Below are 21,413 nucleotides of genomic sequence, written 5' to 3' on the forward strand. Positions count from 1 at the left end.
ATTCAGAAGTCCAACAAAAATCAGCGTTATATTTACAAAATTTTCACAGGACTAGTTTTGATGGTTTTACCAAACCACCATCCTCAGCTGCAAAACCGCAAATGTAATTTTGAAACTTCACAATGAAAGAACATACAAATGATATAACAGTTTTTTCCAATAGGATAAATAGTAAAGAAGAACACAAAAAATGAAGAACTCAGAATTTAACCTCTTGGTATTTACTATCATTCTCCTTTACACTGTAACAGGAACTGTAAAATTCAGCTATTATCACAAGTATGTCTATCTACCTAATGTACTTTACACAGAGTTATATCTTTGATGTTGCTGAGTTATATCCTCGATTATTATTTAGCTTGTAATCACAGATAGAGTAAAACTTTACAATATGCTTATTTTCTCACTCCTGGCAGATTACAACTAAAGCCAGAAAGTACAACATAAAAAGATCGATGAACTTACTGATGTAATGTTAAAAAAATTGAAGTGAACTGCCTTTTAGTATCATAAATTAGCAACAAGTTCTTCTGAAGCATCAAACTTGGTTTCTTCCTACAAAATAAACAAGTTCCTTAACAACCTGATTAGCAATGAAATACTGTGGCTTCAATCAATACAAACTTGGAACTAAATTTGTAGAATTTGCATATAGGTATTCATAATAGAGTTAAAATTACCTAGTTTTTAAATTCTTTTTAACATGCTTTTAATTCGCATGAAAGAAGCAAATATATGTGATGTGAAACTAAGATAGAAGAGTGTTTTAAATTAAGCTTAGCTATTAGCAAAACTTAAAAATAACTATCCAACTGGAAGCATATTTTGGCAGTTAAGAGATTTTTACAGCACACTCTCATTATTCATACCTTCTTCCCCACTAATGAGTCATGAAAAGACATTCATTGGCAAAGTAGTATGCCACCAAAATAGTTATGTGGCAACCCATGATGCTGCCAAAACGTATTTATGCTGTAAGGATTTTAAGTTTTACTAACGTTTATTTTATTTTAAAACTGTAGTGTCCTCTCTTATTTTCTTCTTCTGGCCAGAATAAACATGTTAATTTGTTTATGCAAGTTGTACTTGCTAACGTCCAAGTATTTAAATTGTCGCTTTTTGCCAAGAGCAGAGTTAGATGGAGAGAAAGTGAGCTGCCTTGCCACTGTATTTCACCCGAGCTTGCCATCAGTTGCTGTCTGCCTTTAAGGCCAGAGGTTTTATTTCTTTCAAAAGCTACAGATGTATTGTAGTTTTCCGCGGTTTGTGTACTACATACGTAGTAATTTAAAAGGGCAGTCTTAGCTTTAGTCATTTGTGTAAAGGACTCAAAGTTAACTTTTTTTTTAGTTAGTAGATTTTTATATTTTTACGTTCAGACCACAAGTGGCTGGTCTTCATATCCCGAAGTGCGGGAGCACCTATAATATAGTGGAAAATAATGGGTAATTTAAACCTTCTTATCTTGTTATCCTTGTTGTACTCCACAGGACACAGCTTGTAGTCAAACTCACGTCATTCAGGGCACGTCATGTTCCCAAAACAGATTAAAAGACATAAAGTCCTGATAATGTGGCAACTTAAGTATGCATATAGCACATGTTTGTTTTGAATGGTGTGCAGTACTGATGCTGTATGATGCCAAATTTGTGCAATTTTCTGATTTTAAATGAAAGCAAACATTGTATACTTGGGGAAAACAAAACTTCCAAAATATGTCTATAAAAAGGTAACTGTTTCATTACCAATATTTCTTCCCTCTTCCTTTTTTATTGACTGCTCTTGCATGGTATTCATTGTGCATCGAAATTTTGAAAATGGCAGTTGCTTTTCATGCATGATATTGGTGAAAAATTAATAGTCAACGATTCTGTGTTTTTTAACAGTTGCTGCAAATAATCAGAAAGTACCAGTTAATTTTTTGAAAAGAAAGTTATGTTCTATATTTCTTAAATGAATCCTTGTTCTTTCACACATTAATAAGAATCCTTAAAATTCCAATATTCATTCAATATGGAAGAAAACACATACTAAAAGCATCTCATCTTGAAAGATTAAAACATATTTCATAAATAATGATAAATAAATAAATTAATAAATAATACATAAATATTTAGCTATTTGAAAACAGATATCCTTTTGCTAAAACCTGCAAAATGTTTTCCCCATTTCTTCACCTGAGGTAGTTAAATTACTGAAGATTAAATCAACTATAAATTGCAATACAGATACATCTGCTTTATATACATATTTGTTTTATATTCCACTCTTACAACAGGCCTCCATTAGTATTAATCTTAACAAAACTGCAAAAAGTATTTTTACTTTAAGTCATGCCTTTAAAAAAAAAGCAGGCACGACAAAAATGAAAATATTTTCTAGTATTTTTTTATATTATGATTGAAGAACATATCTTTAATTATGAGACAGTACATACATTTAAGACAGTTCAGTAGGATATTTTGATTGTTTACAAAAAACTGCATAATAGCAAAACAAATCACATTCAGGATTCAAGTATATTTAAAGCTTCTCACCTCAACCAGAGCAGATGAGACGAGCACTGACTTTTGATACTTGCATGGACAGACACAGAAAGTCTAGATGTAATTAGCAATACCCATAGGATACAAATGATAATCAAATCTGTATTCAGTATACTCTACTCTACAACAAAATTCAAACTGTAACCAGGCTAATCTTTCACATTATTTCCTATATATGATCTAAACTTTACCTCAAATTAAGTAAATGGATTTAATCAATGTTATGCTAGACATGCCGAATTGTCATTCTATCATCCTGTGAAACACCTCGGATGCAAAATAATTCAAAAACAGTAAATAAAAACTAGACAGAAAAGAAAGACAGTAAGAATAAGAAGCAAATTTTACACTTAAATGCAGATGAAAAAGAAACTTATCTTCTAATTCATTTTTCAGTTTTCATTTCTGACTTTCATACATAACTTATCAGGTGACTTTCATTAGTTTATCTTTAATATTCATAAACATATTAAAAATAATTGTAAAATGCTGGCTCATTCTAAACTTAATAATAAGAAAAAAAAAAAGGGTAAGCAGATAGCTGGAAAAAATACACTACATTTCAGAGTAAAAACTTTTTCTCTTTTAAGCCGTAGCAAAATCAGCATATATAAATATTTACTAAAATACAAAATCTACTATTTAGGATAAATCTGCAATAGTAATAGTGATTATTTACTTTCTTATAAACAGCAAACAACTACCGTTACAATAATTCAATTAATATTTAATTATTATAATTCCATAATCTGATATTCTTGCATTTATAACTTTTTTCTTAAAAACTTATACAGTCAAAAGTCGTTAATCCAGACTCGTCGGGATATCGTTCCGGATTATAGATCATCAGTTTAAATCTGGTAAGATGGCATGCAGAAATTATAAAATTAAAAATATGAAACCGTAATTTATGAAATAAAGAACAATTATGATCTAAAGGGTATCAAAATTTACAAAAAGAAAAGCTTACTATTTATTTGTTTACTTTATTAAACATTTCTTTCAATGTAAGTTGTTTAAGTTGCATCGTTTCATGTGATAATACTTTCTCTTTAATTCTATTAAACAGACATAATTTCTTCTTTAGTTACAAAGTTCCACGGTTCAAGTCCTATAATTGTTGTGTCCAGAATACCGACTAATTTGTCAATCGAAATTTTTTCGTTTTCAATAACCTCTGTGTCACTTTCTTCACTATCGGAAGCGAATTATAATGACGAGGAACTTGATTTAAATCATATCAATGACTGAGTACATTGAGATGAAATACTACATTTAGTAAGGAATTATAAGCCAAATAAAATAAAAACATCTGCCCTGAAGATAAGGATAGTGCTGACAGATCAACTTCCAATTCATTGTGCGCCACGTCGTTTCCTTCCCCCTGCAGAGCAGCGTGGAATTGATAAACATATTTCGGAATGATTAGATAATCAAAGGATATGCCTTTATCCATTTTTTGCAGCAATTCCACTTTCTGTTTAATGGACTTCGAAACATACTTTCGCTTTGTAGATCCTTTACATATTAGTAACTATATATCGAAAATTCTATTTGACATAATCCAATTAGATAATTTTAGCTTAGCTTATAACTGAATTAGATAATTTTAGCTTAGCTTATACCGTCCCTTATACATTAAACGCATATGTGTAAACGTATTATGTGCATGTGCACACGCATATTCGCAGCCGTAAAGGTCTTACGTGCACGCGTAAACGCCTATGCGTGACGCATGCACAGAAAGTTTGTAGCTTTGAGGTCCGGATTATAGATCTTATAGATCATTCCGGATTATGATTGTCCGAATTAATGACTTTTGACTGTATCACATTTTTGACTGTAAAAGAAAGTTTTACATTAATCAATTAATTATTTTTTTTGAAGAATTCATTCCTTTAGATTATGAAAGACATTTAAAAAAGAATAAAACTTCCAAGATTTTATACATGGTACACAAAGGCTGTTTAATAGAGTTAACAAAAAAGAGTATACACAAAGAGTTAACAATTTATACTGTATTATTGTATTATATTTACAAAGTTTATTGTTCCTCTACATTGTAAAAAGTTAAACTGGCTGATAACTAGGGAAAAAAGGTAATGACATTAAATGTACAGTTGTTCTTTGCTGTTTATTTAAGGGTTATAGTCTCAGTGATCAGCAAAAAATGGTGATTAAATGCATGAAACCATTTAATAATAAATTTTTAATAAAAACTACAATAATATGCAGAAAGTGTGCTAATAATATTTCACAACTAGAGAAATGATGCAACTACGAAGTAACAAAAGTACTTACATTATCTATTTGATTTCCAGGTATGAATTTTACTCGCACCCATTTCTTATTTACAACCTCAAGTTTTTCAACCTATGCAATTTTAAAAACACAACAATATTAGATAAGACAACACCTGTAAGCATAAAGAAAAGATTTAAAATCAATGCAAACGTTGAAAATATTTTCAGTACTGTTCTGTTATCAGGACCTGGTCCAGAAATGTATGTATGTATGCATGTATTGGATGGATTGATGTGTTCACATATGCATGTATATATGTACAAACATATGTGTCTGTGTGTGTATACACATATATATGGACATACATACACATGTGCATACATACCTACACTTCTGAATCCAGTCCTGGTAACAGAAGAGTACCATATTTTCTTCTAAAAGCGAGCATTACAATATTATAATGCAAAATACAATGTTTTATAATTTTAACAATATTACACACTACATTTCAAGGTATCTGAAAATAGTTGGATACATTTCAAAACTATATATAAAAAAGTATGATCCCTTAGCTGTTTGTCTATCTCAAGCATTACTAACACATTATTGTAAAGTTTTGTTTTGCAGAAATGTTTTGTACAGGAATTGATAGATGGTCCTATGTGTGATATCATGAGAACTGCACTAAATAATTTCAATCAGTAGGCATGAAGTTCATACAGCAGAGAGCTATGTGAGTATTATGGCTTACAGATTTAAAATCTATAATTTCAAATAAAAATATGGCACTGCGTGGAAGATAATTCTAATCCTCTGTCAATCAGTTAAGCACTAGACAAAACAGTTTAAAAAAAGTAGCAGCATGTGAGTATGTAGGCTACAACAATGAATGAAGTGGTTTCATAGCATTTTTCAATTAAAACCACAAAGTTTCTTCATAGACAAGCACAGAATTGAGCATTCCAAATCAACAGTTCAATGGTATCTTACATAAAAAATTAAAACTTCAGGTACATAAAATTCAAACAATACAGAAGATGTTTCCAAATGATAGCAATGTATGATATCTGTTTATTGTGGGTATGCTGAATCAAATTGAAAACAATAACTTTCCTTATACTGCTATTTTTGGTGGGGAATCTACATTTCACATCTAAGCTACAGGGTATCATCTCAACTGTCAGATAGCAGCAGTGAAATGCTGGATGCTTCAATTGAAATGGAACATGATTCTTTGAAATTTAATGTGTGATGTACCCTACCAAAAAACAAAGTGATTGTCCCTTTTTCAAAAATACCATAAATTGGTGACATCTAATTTAATACTTTAAAAATTTTTGCTGCATCTAGATTATAAGATATGTTTTCTAACAAAATGGCATGTTTCCACATTCATCAATGTGTGTATGTAATTGCCTAAATGAGAATTTTTCCAATTTTCAATGGATGCTCATAGAGGTCTCATTCTGTGGATCTCATATTGAAACTTACTATCTTTTGTAGTTACACTGCAAGTGACTAAAAATATTTTACATCTATTTCTTAAAAAAAAAAAAAAAAAAAATACCTTTAATTTCAAAATGTGTTTAGTAGCTCTTGAGCATATGTATTATACACTATATCACATGGATATGCAGCTTCATTAATAAACATATGGAGATAATTTAAATTGAGTTTAATGATTTTGCTCTAAATTACTTGTTTTTTTGTATTATATTGAATACATGATTTATAAAAAATCTGCATTAATACAAATTTTCTTATGATTCTTCCATTAACATGAATTTGAAAAGCCTTAGCTTCTGAAACTCAATTTTGGAAATTAGTGATGTTCCCAATATGGTACCGATTCTCCTGAATAAAATACTGGCATTCAGAGTTGCCATATATTTCAAAGGATAAATCAGTTATATATTATTACATCAACCATAAAAGTTGGCTATCATCAAACCATACAATTTGGTAAAGATTCCTCCAAAGTTGTGGCAGGTCGTTCTAGAGGAATTCTGAGCCTCACTTCTATCTGCATCTCTTACAATAAAGCATTTGACAGTCTCTGCACAATCTACAAAGAGGCACTGTTGCAGAAGCATACTACCTCTTCATTTCAGAGCTTTGTAAAAAGTCACCAATTTCTACAATTTCGTTAGACCTTTCAATTTTACTAGAATCTCTGTTTAGAGAACTATGTGTAACACAGGTGACTGTTCCAACTTATTAAAGTTTTGCTGTCCATATTCAGGTGTTTTCCCCATTCAACAGATTTTAATTCTCTAACTCAGCTGTAAATAAACTGAAGTGCAGACACAAATGTGATTTTACAGCCCTCAAACAAATTTTTCTTTTTTTACAAAATGTAAGAAAAAATACAGCAATTATAGTTAATTTATATTTTTGTTCATAAACACTAAACATGGTTTATGAACAATCCATTGGGGTTACATTAAATGAAAGCACAGAATGTGTGAGAAGCGTCTGACATCATGTTTATCCATAACTGATGCTAAATCGACATGGCGACAATTTCAGAGATGATGGGATAACATGTTAATTCAAATATTCTTCTATCAATACATTTTCACACAAAAGGGAAAATTAAACTATTAAAAATATTTTAATATTATTAAACTAGCTTAAAAAATAAATTTATTGTTTTCTATACAATTAAAAAAAATCTGATATGTACACCACATGACTTCCTTGTATTGGAATATTAAATTATACGCATTTTTTCTTGCATTTCATTTAAACTTATTGGATTGAATTAAATCTACTTCGCCGACAGCGCATAAACCACAATAGAATAAATGCATTCTTTAAAATTCACTCTAGTATTTGATTACCATAGCGACACACTGAATAGATTCACTTAACAGTATTAATAATTATATAACAGTTAACTTATATAATAATTACATAATGGAAACTAAGTTAACTGTTACATAATCCAATAATTATATAACAGTTAACTTATATATTTTGTTCATACTGTAACTCATAATGCACAAAATTTATATCATTTAAAGAATAGGATTATCTAATCATTGCCACATGTTCTATTCAAATAACTATAATAAAGCTAGAATGATGTATAAAAGAAATTAAGCAAACAAAACAAAAACAAAACAGTTTTTCACAGACAATTGAGTATTTCTCATTTCATTAATTCAGTTCTCACTTCGCGAGAAGGCAAAAATACATAAAAACTCAAAATATCTATATTAAAAATTATGAAACAAATCTTAAATGCTTATTTCCTCAAAAAAATTCCAGAAAGGATTAAGCATGATTTAAATAATAAATGAAGGCATTATCTTTGTTGTTACGAAGCTAAGTTTCTCTAGATTGGCAACAAATCCACTAGTCTCCTGTTTCAAATGTAAACATAAATGGCCGCCATTAAAAAGGGCTTAGCGGCAATTAAACAACTTTAAAATTGCTGATAATTCTAAAAATATTGCACACAGATTTACTAAAGGCATAAAATCCTTAACCGGAAGATAAAAACAACATAATACAATCATTTTTAAAGCAAAAAATGTACAATTTACCAACATATAAGAGTAAAGAAACTGAGATCACTGAGCCAGGTAACAGAGTGGATATATATATAAATATATTTATATATGTTTGGTGCAGCCGATTGCAACCAAAATACGAGGTGCACATCTACATGTTATAGCAGTCCTATATACAAAATTTCAAGGTTCTGAGGCTACTCGTTTTTGAGTTATGCGAGATACGTACGCACGCACTTAAGTACATACGTTCGTACAGATGCCACGAAAAATTCTCTTCAAAATTAATTTTAAAGCAGTTTTATAATTTTTTAAAGGAAAAGAGTATTTTATTCTGTCCTTACGTACCGATATCATGCAAAAACATCGTTAAATTGCATTCGTTAGCGGTCAAAGTGGATATTTTCGTTGAAATATGCTGCCTGAAGCTTTTCGCGATTATAATACTTCCTTTTTACTTACTTCCTTTCGTACAAGGAAGTAAAAAGGAAGGCTTGAGATTTTATTACTAGGCTTAGTACATATTATTTAATAACATAAATTTCAATAATATGCCAACGATTTTGCAGATGTTCAAACAATCAATTTAAATGACACACTTATAATTTTATGCAGGTTATTTAAATGTCTTACATTTCTTTAACACCACCACAAAAGAAAATTAAATTAAAAGAAAAAATCTTAAATACTTATTACATGATTATTAATTTAGAGCTTATTTCCTGAATTACACAGTACCTAAATAAGTAAAATAATAACTTAGAAGAAAAGAGATAAAATTTATCTCTTTTCTTAGACTAACAGTTAAAATAGCTCAAGTATTTAACATCAAATCGCACTCAATGTTTCCTTCTACCATGTAATAAAAGTGTATTAATTTATAACATGATAGAATGAAGTATTAAAGTGCAATAACTTCATTATCAAGATAGCTCTATCTTTATTTAAGAATGTGAAATATCCATTGCCTAACATATAGTCATACTTTGGGGTATGGGTGAATGCATGTGCATGTGTTAAATCAATTACTTCAAAAGTCTAATTTGGAATAAAACTAAGCTAATAGATTAAGTAAAGTTTAGGACTCAGAATTTGAAATGAATTCCAGATATTTGAAAACTTTATTTATATTAAAAAATAATATTAAATTCAAAACTTACTATATTCCTTGCCAAATAAGAATTAACAAATTCTTTCCATGTAATTTCTTTATAGCGGAATTCATGGTAAAGTAAAAATGAAAAAAAAGCCAAGGCACCACATAATGTTAGAGCAATAACTCTATTATCATCATCAGGACTAAATGGGTTTTTTCCTCCTCTGAAAAATACACAAATTAATTAGCTCAGTAAATTACTCAATTAAAATATATCAGCAACCTTGAAACCACAAAATATAACCATGTCTTATTTTATAAACTGCTCTTCGTGAAATCTTGGAACTAAAAATTCATATTTCAAAAACCAAGGTCTTCCAAATCCCCCCTTCCCCAATCAAAAACATCTAGTTACATATATTGTTATAGCAAAGACATTAAGGAGGTAAAATTTAAATTCATAATTACACCTTACTTTAATAACTAGGCAAGGTTACTGTACTTTATGTATATTCTATTACAGCAATTCTCAACCAGTGGCATGCAGAAAAACAAAGTATTTTTAAATATTAAATTCAAAAATCTCGCAAAGAAAAAGAACAATTGATAAAATTTCCTGTGATCAAACTTCAACTGAAGATTTCAAAAATAATACACTCATTAACTTTTGGCTGAATCCCCCCCCAAAAGGATTTAATGGCATTTCAAATAAAGTTATTAAATTTTTATTGCCTTTATGCACATTTTATTGCCTATTTGTGTGAACAATGATTTTCTTCCACGTTATATTTGAAATATAAATACAGAATCAAAAATTAAAGTGGATCCTTATTTACGGTTAAAACTATGTAAAATAAGGCAAGACATAAAGAAATTGATCTCTCTTAAATGGGCCCAAATTTCGCACTAAATTTTAGAATTAAATTATTATAACTTAAATTTTGATAATTAAAATGTTAACTAATTCTTAAGCTAATATTTTGATGTAATACAAATAACCTCTCGGTTGTGCAAATGGCAAAAGATATTTTTTTTTTTAATATTGAAATTGAAAAATATTCATTGTAAAATGTAGTAGTGGCACTAAAGTTTTTTGTGTTTAGATGATAGGTGTTAGTCAAAAGGTTGAGAATCGCTATTCTCTCAGATAGATACTTAGTGATGCTAGTTATACTCATTTAATACATATAAAATTTATTCATGTAATGCATAATTTACATTTATATGACATATAAATTACATTACAGCATGATTTTGACCCTAAGTAACTTTTTGCAAAACACGCTGAGAAGTCTTGAAGTTCCTTATTGAAGACACTGGTCTTTCATATCCTTATCTGAGCTGTGGGCATGACAAATTTTTATCTCTGAATGCACCATGATTATTTATAAAAACACATTTCACTACATGGGTTTGGTGGGTTCATCAATGCACCCATTACATGCACAGGCACTTTTCCATTAAGCACCTGCCATGATTTTTGTTGCCTGTGAAAGAAAGCCAAACCTTAGGCAAAGCTGAGACCCAATGATTGTGGCTTCTGGACTATAGTTACATGTCTGTGTGTATCTAAAAAACTATTCTAATAACTCGAAACCTTTTACGACTAAAAAAGGTCCACCAAAATGCATGGCAAGTGCATAACAGAAAAGCACCCATGCACAAGAGTGGAGACAATTCTACATTTTCCCTGATCTCAATATATTAATTACATTGCAAACAATAATTCTGTTAATGATGCTAACACTTTTTTTTTTTTTTTTTTTTTTTTTGTCTCAAGCCTTTACTAAGCTGACCAACAGAGATTAATGGCTGAAAAGCTGAACTTTAGTATAGAATTACAAGAAAAAAAAAAAAAAAAAAAAAAAAAAAAAACTGAGTATGGCAGAGTACTTAGTTATGAAGGAAATTTACTTTTGTTGCTATTACATAAAGAAGCTATTTTTTATTGTACTTTAAGACTTTTCTAATGGAAGTCATCATTATTTAATCTATGTTATATTTTGAATCCATGAAAGAATACAGTTTTTTATTTGGCACCTAGTTTCTCATAACAGAACTGCCATTAATGCAAAAAATAGCAATTGCAAACATCTAGTCATCTTTTGGGTGAGTGTATGCATGTGCATGCATTAAATAATTACTTCAAAAGTATAATTTGCAATAAAACTATGCTAATAGATTAAGTAAAATTTATAACTCAGACTTTGCAATGAATTCCAGATATTTAAAAATTTTATTTATATAAAATAATTATTAAATTCATAAACTATATAGTTTATCATAGCAGAACTGCCATTAATATAAAAATAAGCCCTCCTGCAGCTTGACTTGTTAAAATATCAAGTAACTTGCAAGAATGATTCAAAGTTCACAACAACGGAATATGAAGAAAGTTAACAAATTTTTCACTGAATTTAAAATTTATATATATGTAAAATATAAAAAATAGGACGGTTTCGCTCTATGTGAACAAGCAACCTCTAATTAACTTTCCGCAATTTCAGGATCTTCCCCCTAACCGCTTCTATAAATACAGAACTCATTTCTGCCAAGCTTCATTCATGTGCCCGACAGCCAAAATATTACATATGACATTATTTGTATGCAAATTATGAATTTAAATTGAAGATATTCCATTTTTTTAGAATTACCATGATCAAGGTTAATAATATTATGCAAATATGTTTATAACATTAAGTATATTATTATTACAGACAATGTTATGTAATTTATTACAGTAAAACCCAATTATCCAGCATTCAAGTAACAGAAATATTTTAAGAAAAATTTAATAAATGAGAAATTTGTAATGCCATTATAGAGCTCAACTATTAATACATATACATTGTCACCAAGCAGTGTAATTTAGTGCCAATAATGGATAAGTATGATCACAATACTATGAAGTTTGTTTTGGTTTAATGCAAATTAGATTAATTTTAGATAAGTTTGTTTAATTTTCATAAAGATGAATGTAAGTTCTAAATTTTCTTCACATTTCTAAAAAAATTATTAATATTTGGGACTGCATGAAATGCAGTGTTTTCAAGGTTACAAAATCCAGCCATTAAAAAAAAAGAGAGAGAGACAGCGTTATACGCGATTTTGAAAACAAATAAGCAATGATGTGACATGAAAAATTATAATATGGAATTATTTTTTATATGCTTATATCCATAATTTGTACCTCTTTATTATCTAACTAAATAAAGAACAATATGTTCTGGCACTTCAACATTCTGAAATTTCCAGTTAAATTATTTAGTAGTTAATTGAACATATTGGAATTACCTAAAATAAATGTCAACCTAAAATTTAATATTTAGCTGTCAATATATTTCATTTACAAAATATAACGGTACTTACGTATTAACACAACCAGGCCAAAATTCGCATAAATTGCCAAATTTGGCGACCCTACTTATGGCAACCCTACGTGTTATACGTAATTTTGTAAAAAGAGCATGTGGAGATTCACAAAATTTTCCTGCATTTTCGTGCAAATTTTTGTAATTTATGAGAAAATAGCAGTGTACATGGATAAAGTCAAGAGTGTGCGCAATGCCATTTTTGTGCAATTCTGGGATGTTTTTTTAAGTAAAAATAAGTCGACGTGTACATGGTTATGGCGAATACGGTTTTCAATCAGTGCTAAAAGCAATAGCCAAAAGATTTCCGCCGAAAAAATAATTCTGCAACTTATTCAAATTCGAAACCGGAAGGGTTTAATTGCTATTTTATATTTTAAAACAAAATAATATAAAAAACTGTATTAAAAATTATCTGTAATTAATAAATGTACATTTTCTTTCTATTCATACTTTTTTACACAAACTTACAAATAGCGCCAACCTGGTTGCGATAATACGTAAATACCAATATAACCAACAGAAATTTATTGCAGGTACTAATCTTTAGACATCAGATAGAAAAAAATGTAACTTTGAATATTTTCCTTTCTGTTATTGCTTTGATAAACATTCAATAAATGAAATTTAATACTTATTTATTATTTGTATATTAAAATTTTATCAGAAAAATGTTCATATCATTGGCTTTCAGATCGAACATGTGGCCCGCAAGCAATTCGAGTTTGAAGCCACTGACATAAAGAACTTAAAAGTATTACAATACAACGTCCGAGATCAGAACTTGTCAAGACTCCAGCAGTTCCAGGTTTGGGAATTTTATGATTTTTAGATCATCAGTTTAAATTTAGTAAGATAACATGCAGAAGTTAAAAAATCTGAAATAGTTGTTTATAAAATAATAAAGCATTTATGATCTTAAGAGAATCAAATAAAAAAAAAGGGCTCGATATTTGTTTGTTTGCTCTGGTAAACATTTCTTTCAATGCATATTGTTTACTATGTTGCTAAATTTTTTTGCTCTTCTTAATTTTATTGATAGGCATAATTTCCTGTTCAGTTACAAAGTTTAATTATAATAGAACTTGCATTTGTCAGTGAATTCTGGCACTATTTATCAACAGCTAATTGACTGTATTGACTTTTTGCTTGCATTTGTTGTTTCTACATATTAAATGCATATCAGAATATAAAAATCTTTAAAATTAGATGCAGAATATGAAAGTCTTCAATTTATGTTTGAAAATATTCTTATATTAGCTTACTTCTTTTGACCACTACTCCCGAAGTTTAACTTAAAAATCCAGTCAGATGGGGGTACTGGCTTTGAACTGCTGGGAGAACTCTTTGAAGGAGTTTCTTGCACTGGTTCTGCACGTACAAAATAAAGCATTAAAACAGAAGAGCTATTACTTATTAAAACAGAAGACAAACTGATTGTTTTTAGAAGCACTGCTATACACAATTTCAATTAAAATTGAATGAATTTCCATTGAAAATGTTACATCTTCTACATAGTTATGTAGAAGATAGTTATGTTCATAGTTATGTAGTAGTACATAGTTATGTAGAAGATATAACATTTTCAAACGTATGTATTTATCTTCTACGTATTCAAAAGTTTTCAATTTTCAAAACTTGTCATACAACAAAATACACATATGTAATTTATCAATGCACATAATTTCACTGAAAAATTTCACTAAAGCACTGAAAGTGACAACAATGCTCTGCTATACATTTCGAAGGTCTCTAATAATCAAGCACATAGGAGTGAAAGTCTTCAAAATCTAAAGCATGAAACCAAGAAGTGGCTATTGTCACTCATTTCTTCCAAAACTTTATGAAGCAGTTACAGTATGTTTTCAAATAACTATATTTCATAAAAAATACTTCAAAAAAAGAAAGAGAGAGAGAGAAAGCTTTACTCATGTACACACACATATGTAGATGCATACTTGAACACAGGCATACATGTTTATACACATACACTTCTGAATTCAGTCCTGATAATATAAGAGTAATAAAATAATATTCTTAAGAACTGCAACTACTGGTTTCTAGTCGCTTAGTCTGTTAATCAATAGCAGACATATTATATTTGGACAACAAATACGTCACATTTTGTCGAATGCCAACAAACAGGAAAAAAATTAAACAATACAAAATTGTGTTTCGAGAATAACAGCTCTTTTGGGCTAAAAAAAAGTTTAAAATGAATCCTCTTAAGCCATGAAAATAAAATGATCAATGGTTGTCATCTTAGCATTCACTACATACTAACACCTTAATTTAACCAAAAAAAAAATTATGTAACTGTATTTCCCATAATGAATAAAACTATGATTATCAAGATTGTAGATGCCACTATACATAAAGTGGTTTAATAAGTAAAATAATGACAATGTAGAGGTAAATGATATTTTAGTTATTAAAATAATTACAATAATTCAGACAAAAAGAGTGTTTAGTTATATTCAAAGCTTAAAAAAATATATATTATTCAATTTTATATAACTATACCTTCTTTTTTTTCTGAAGATACATCCTTTTCAACATTTTTTGCTTTTTTCCCACCAGGATAATACTTCTCAAATCCTTTCGGAACTTTTTCACAGTACGTCTGTAACTGAACTAAGTATCTAGATAAAGAGGCATCTAGAGTAGAATTACGGATAGATGCAAGCCTTGGATTTATCTAGAAAAGGTATGGGGGAAAAAAAAAAAGCACAGCCTATTCAGATTGGTAATAAAATATGACACAATTTTAAAAGGTTTTAAAATGTAGCAAATTTTGCAAATACAGTTTCAGATGAAAATTTCAAATGAATTAATTCTAAGTTTCATTTACATTACACTGAGTGAATAATGTTCAAACCTCACTATAACTAACTTCAAAGCACTGGAAGTTTGGTTTTCTATAACTGATTCGATTAGAAAAATCAATCATCTCACATAAATATGTAAAAATTTGAATGACGAATCAGGGAAAAAAATGATTAACACTGTCATATCAACCAAAAGAAGAGAATAATAAATATAATTTTTAAAAATATTAACATTTAATTACAATTATTGTGTTATGCAGTCATTAAATTTGTTGTTCTGTTCCAGTTTCACTAAACATTAATAATTTTACTGACATATTACTTAATTTATATCTATGAATAATTATTTTATTCACAATAATATAAAAACACAAAAAATAATAGCAAAAAATACTGACAAATTTGCTGTTAACTTTTACTTAACTCCTAAATGCAAAATAATATATAATTTTCTGATGTCGCAATTTAGATGGCAGAAAAAATTTATCCATGGTTTCAAAACAAAAGATTCAATAATTTTTATTAAGAATATTGTATGTCTTAAAAAACCTACAGAATGCAAAATTCTTATTCAAAAGACATAAACAACATTTATACAAAAACAAAACAATCCAATAAGCATCAAAACTTCATTCCTTAACTCTTTGAAAGTCAAAACAACCGAGACAGACTTTCATTCAAATGACCACAACCACACGGAACAGCCGAGACTGTGATGTTGTTCTTTTCCCTTCCCCTAAGATATGCAGTAATAACAGATACATTTTTCCCAAATGCATTGGATCAGTTTATTGCATACAGCTTGTCCTAAAAAGCTAATGGAAACTTCTTTGTTAGAAAGTATAAAGGATGTCATTTGAAATCTTTACAACTCTTTGTGTGTTAATGAATTTGGAGGGGAGGGGAGGAAACGGACATTAAGGGTTGTTTCTGTATTTTAAACATACAGGTTAGCAAAAGGTTGTTTTTTTAAGGGTTAAAAGATGAATCAATTGCATAGTCCCGGCTCATAAAATTCAGTACACTCAAATAGTGAAATTTTCAGAATTTTCATCTGAGAAATAAACTTGGATCATCAGAAATCACCTTTTGGATTTTCAGAAATTATCACCTTCGATGCACCTCTGCTTGACAGCTCAGTCAAAGACAGAATCAGAGAGCTATTCACATCCTTTGATTCAATGGTCAATTAACACCATATGGCTTGCTCTCATATACTTATCATGTCATCAATGTCTTAGAATTGGGTTCACACCTATCTTGCAGAGCTTTTGTTTAGAACAAAGAGAAAAATAAAAAAATGAAAGATTTAAAAAAAAAAAAAAAATCACAGTGTTTTTCTTTACAAATGGAATGTGGATCTAACATTCCTAATGTGAATGATTTTAAAATTCAGTAATTTTTTCATTTAACCTTGCAGACATTCTAAAAAATAGGAAAAACAAAACCCCAAAAAACGTTTCTATTGAAAATATCCATACAGGTTGTTGCATCTAATTTTCGTATTTTGGAGATTCACTATAAGAGTATAAAATAACATTAAGTGTACAAGAAACTGGATGGGTTCATTTGCTGTATCTAGAAATTCATTATCTCTTTTGCATTGAGACAGGACCAAATTGTTTTCCCTCAAACACTGAAAATGCCCATGTGTACGAATTTCTCTTGGAATAGTTTTCCTTCCCCCATGACAAGTAGAATACTACAGTTAGGTGACAATTTCTTTTTTGGATGCTTTCACCACTGCATTCAGTTTCTTTTTGGAACAAGACTGCAACTTCAAGTATCAATAGCTAAACATTGACAGTAAACAAAGGAAAAATAAGGTGCATTAAAATAACAGAACTACTTTTAGTTGCTTCAAAAGAATGACTGGCATGTCATTTAACAACTCCTGGAAGCAATGAGCAATGCATTAACGTGATGGGAAAAAGCAACAGGTAGAAAATAATTCAGGTGCTTAGGCGACCTGTCGATATCTGAATGGTCGGGTGTTTGGGGCAACTTCGATGCGAAAGAGTTAAAATGGAGTTTGAATGTATTATAAAATTTATTTCAGCAAATGCACTCATTCAGCATTTGATTTCTCATTTGTCATTTAAGAATCCATACATTATCATTCACATAATTCTCACCATTTCTACTTATTAATCCATGATAATATTATATTTTTTAAATTTTATTTTAATATAAATCTCATTGTCGTACATAATGAATGTTCATTTTTTATTTATTATTGTAAAGCAGTATATAATAAAAAATTGCATTAGATTAAATTATAATTAAATTTATAGTGTTTAGAGAGTTCTTATCACAATCATAATTTAGTATGTTTTATATACCATATATGAAGTAAGATGGCCAGAGCAAAGTTTATCTGAAAGTGTAGGAAGATAAAAATAAATAAATATGCATCTAAAAAAAAAATCGTAAAAACGACCTTGTATTTAGCATAAGTATAATGAAACACTCAATCGATTTTGAGGGCAGCTATTATACTTACGCTAAATACAAGGTTGTTTTTACGATTTTGATTGTCACATTAGCATGTTTCTCTTCTAGTCTAAATATGCATCTATCCAGAAAAATATTCTGCAACAATATTTCAGAAAAAAGAAATTTTATTAGAAATAATTTAGAAAGCTGTTAATAGAAGAATAACAACTAAATCAATTATTAAAATTTATATTTATTCGGTTTTATTGAATATTTTTTCAACTTCTACTTTGATGTAAGGATAGATTATAATAAAAATAATCGTTATAATCATTTAACTTTTTAACGAACATAACAATCATTTAAAGACTAAATGGCAAATTCATGATAGCAAATATACAAAACATTAAAAAAATTCTGGGAAACTGCAGAATCGCACACTGCTTGGTGCGTTTTTAAGAATTGCACATACTCGGTATCCATGTACACATCGACCTATTTTCACTTAAAAAAAAAAAATCCCAGAATTGCACAAAAATGGCATTGCGCACTCCCTTGACTTTATCCATGTACATCGACCTATTTTCACTTAAAAGGTCAGAGAAAATTGACAAAAATCCAATTCTTACTCTCGTAAAAAGCGTCAAACAAATAAGTGGGTGATTCTGCACTTTACCCAAAAATTCTTTAGTAAGAATCTGAATGTCAATTTGTGGAAGTTTTATCAACACATTCTACCACTACACCTTCTTAATTTTTTAATCTTTTCAAAATTGAGAGAAATTTTAAAAGCTATGAAAAAAGAAGTGACCATAAATAGATACACAAAGAACAATTCACACCAAAAGGAAGTTTCACCTGAAGTAAATTAAACAGCAATAAATAACCTTATGTGAAGCATCAATGTCTCAGTGTGAAAAAATACATTATCAGTAAATCTGCAGATCTGACCTTTCCAGTATTCTCAGATTAAATTTGCCTTGAATACATATTGTTGTACACAGATTCCTTTAGTAACATAAGCACAATTACTTTATAATTTTGTGATGTGAGGAACACTCTCTTTCAATCAACATAGCCATTAATTCTACATTAAATAGGTAGCCCTCAGCATTTGTTAAGCATCAAATACATATTATATTACATTTGCAACTTATTAAGGCATTGACACAGACATTACTGTCATCTCAAATGTTTGACAGTCATCATCTTGCATCGCAGACCTATAACTAATAGTTATATAACTGAAAGACTTTCAAAAGTTATTGCCAATTACATAACCTAAAGAGAAATAGTACTTTTTTCCCTGACATTAAAAACAGACGTTAAATTTGTAAAAGATGAAAACAAAGGATCTATGTAATTTTCTAAGATACTAAAACAATATTAATTAAAGATACTAAAACAACATTAATCCACCTCTGAATTTAAATACAATTAAAAAACCAAAAACGAGTTTTCCCTAGTTTAATTCTTTAACTAGTAATTTTACAATCATCATATTTAACGCTCTATTTCTTAATAAAGAACTCACAAAGAACAAGCAATATTTTACTACAATAAGGTTTATTTAGGTGGTTTAAGCTCATTTATTTTGTAAATAATACTTCCAATGCAATTACCGATTTTGGATGAGTTTCAATAATTTTAATTTTACAAGCAAAATTATCACTTACGATCAATTTTAAAAAATACGGTTCCAAATACTGTGCAGCACTATACAGCCTATAAGCCATCACTAAAAGTTAGGTAAGTCGCGTTTTGTAAGCATTCACAAGAAAACTAACATTACATAAACAATTCAATTTTTAGTTCAACGGTTACAGTTTTGATTCCAGTCGTGTACGTGGGAAATGTATATTTCTATTTCCAGTGTTAAAAATGGTAAACGAATAATTAATTCTTGATTAAATATTAGGAAACTAGACACACATTATAAAACACAACTAACAATGCATCAAAGTTCGCTCATATTTTCTTTTTTTATGTTATTATTTCATTTTCTTTTCTTAATTATTGCTGATAAAAAAATCGGGAAAGCCAATTTTGACTGGCAACACAAGAAAGCAAGTTGAGCAAGTAAATGTAAACATACTGTATTTAAAAATTTAGTTTTATCATTCTAAAAAAGTTTCTTATTTGGATATGCCGAAGAGAGATCGCAGTCATTATTCCAAGTTTCCGCGTGATTCATTTCGTGGTAAAAATGAAATTAATACTCAGGATTTCGAAGAAGATGGTTTCCTGCACAAACAAATTAAACAGGAATCATTATCTAGTATGAATTTTAAAAATATATCCAACAAAAAGAATAAACGTATTAAAATTGAAGGCAGGAGTCGGAAAGAAAACCATTCGAAAGAGCGTTGTAATAAAGTGAAGCCTTCTGATACGGAATTACAAGAATGTGTAATATACTATGAAAATTTATTACGCACTTTAAAGCATGGGCAAACAAGTAATTCGATTGATAGAGGTAACGTTTTTCAAATTGTAGCATAATTTTGTTAACAATAATAAAATTGTATCATCAGTTTGTTTAAGTTAAGGTGGATATTAGGTAAAATATGAGCTAATTTTATTTCATGGTTTCTTTTCAGATTAAGTATATATTACTCAGATCAGAATAAATTTGGCTCTCAATGAATGAATAAAACACTTCGTGAAAGTATTTGACATGAAGTGTTAGACCTTGTAAATGCATTGATATTGTGTTTTGTTAAATGAATAGGTAATTAATTGCATTGTTGGTATGAATTGTGTACATGAAATAACCGATGATTTTAATTGTTTTGCAGAACTTTTTTTATAACTACAATTCTATATTCAGTGCATTGTTGCATTAGATTCATGTGTCCTGTTTTCTGCATTTTTACTTCAAAGTAAATTTTTACGCAATGCTTGAATCCTTATGAATCCTTGCAATACATTTCAAAATGAAACAAAGTCTATTCACTATTTCAGCAATACACTGCAAGATAATCAATATTGCATCCAACAAAGTTATATTTCGATCATGAAGACTTATAATTGGTATTGTAACATCTGCACATATTGAAAAAATGTTAGATTATGTATAAAAAGTGGGTTCAAAGGATGCTGTGGTAAAGTGCAGAACCGACTTATTTGTTAGGTGCTTTTTACAAGGGTAAAAACAATTGGATTTTTTTCAATTTTCTTTTACTTTTTGAGTGAAAATAGGTCAATGTGTACATAGATAATGTCAAGGGAGTGCGCAGTGCCATTTTCATGCAGTTCTGGAATTTTTTTTAAGTGAGAATAGGCCAATGTGTACATGGATACCGAGTATGTGCTATTCTTAAAAACGCACCAAGCAGTGGGTGATTCTGCACATTCCCCGAATGCTGTATAGC

The 21,413-nt window shown here is 29.2% G+C and overlaps 2 protein-coding genes across 4 annotated transcripts in view; one reads left to right on the forward strand and one right to left on the reverse strand.

Moving 5' to 3' along the window:
- Nucleotides 1-19,872, reverse strand: part of Afg3l2 (AFG3 like matrix AAA peptidase subunit 2) — an 81,499-nt gene extending 61,627 nt beyond the window's left edge. Inside the window, exons 1-5 of the mRNA XM_085827413.1 lie at nt 19,716-19,872; nt 15,299-15,473; nt 14,041-14,146; nt 9,469-9,628; nt 4,848-4,919 (exon numbers count right to left, since the gene is read on the reverse strand). Coding sequence (XP_085683539.1) covers nt 4,848-4,919; nt 9,469-9,628; nt 14,041-14,146; nt 15,299-15,473; nt 19,716-19,775 — 573 coding nt within the window. The 5' untranslated portion in view covers nt 19,776-19,872. The remainder of the gene's footprint in view (nt 1-4,847; nt 4,920-9,468; nt 9,629-14,040; nt 14,147-15,298; nt 15,474-19,715) is intronic.
- Nucleotides 19,873-20,084: 212 nt separating this feature from the next.
- The window catches only part of LOC118198965 (nucleolar protein 9), an 84,560-nt gene continuing 83,231 nt past the window's right edge, over nt 20,085-21,413 (forward strand). The window contains exon 1 of one of the 3 annotated variants that reach the window (XM_085827419.1): nt 20,085-20,515. In XM_085827419.1, the coding sequence (XP_085683545.1) occupies nt 20,185-20,515 (331 nt within the window). In that variant the 5' untranslated portion in view covers nt 20,085-20,184. The remainder of the gene's footprint in view (nt 20,516-21,413) is intronic. The other 2 variants (XM_085827416.1, XM_085827424.1) reach the window with 2 other exon arrangements.

The sequence above is a fragment of the Stegodyphus dumicola genome, chromosome 1 (assembly GCF_044657685.1).
Source record: "Stegodyphus dumicola isolate Sdum_Otavi_A_Nest chromosome 1, ASM4465768v1".
NCBI lineage: Eukaryota > Metazoa > Arthropoda > Arachnida > Araneae > Eresidae > Stegodyphus > Stegodyphus dumicola.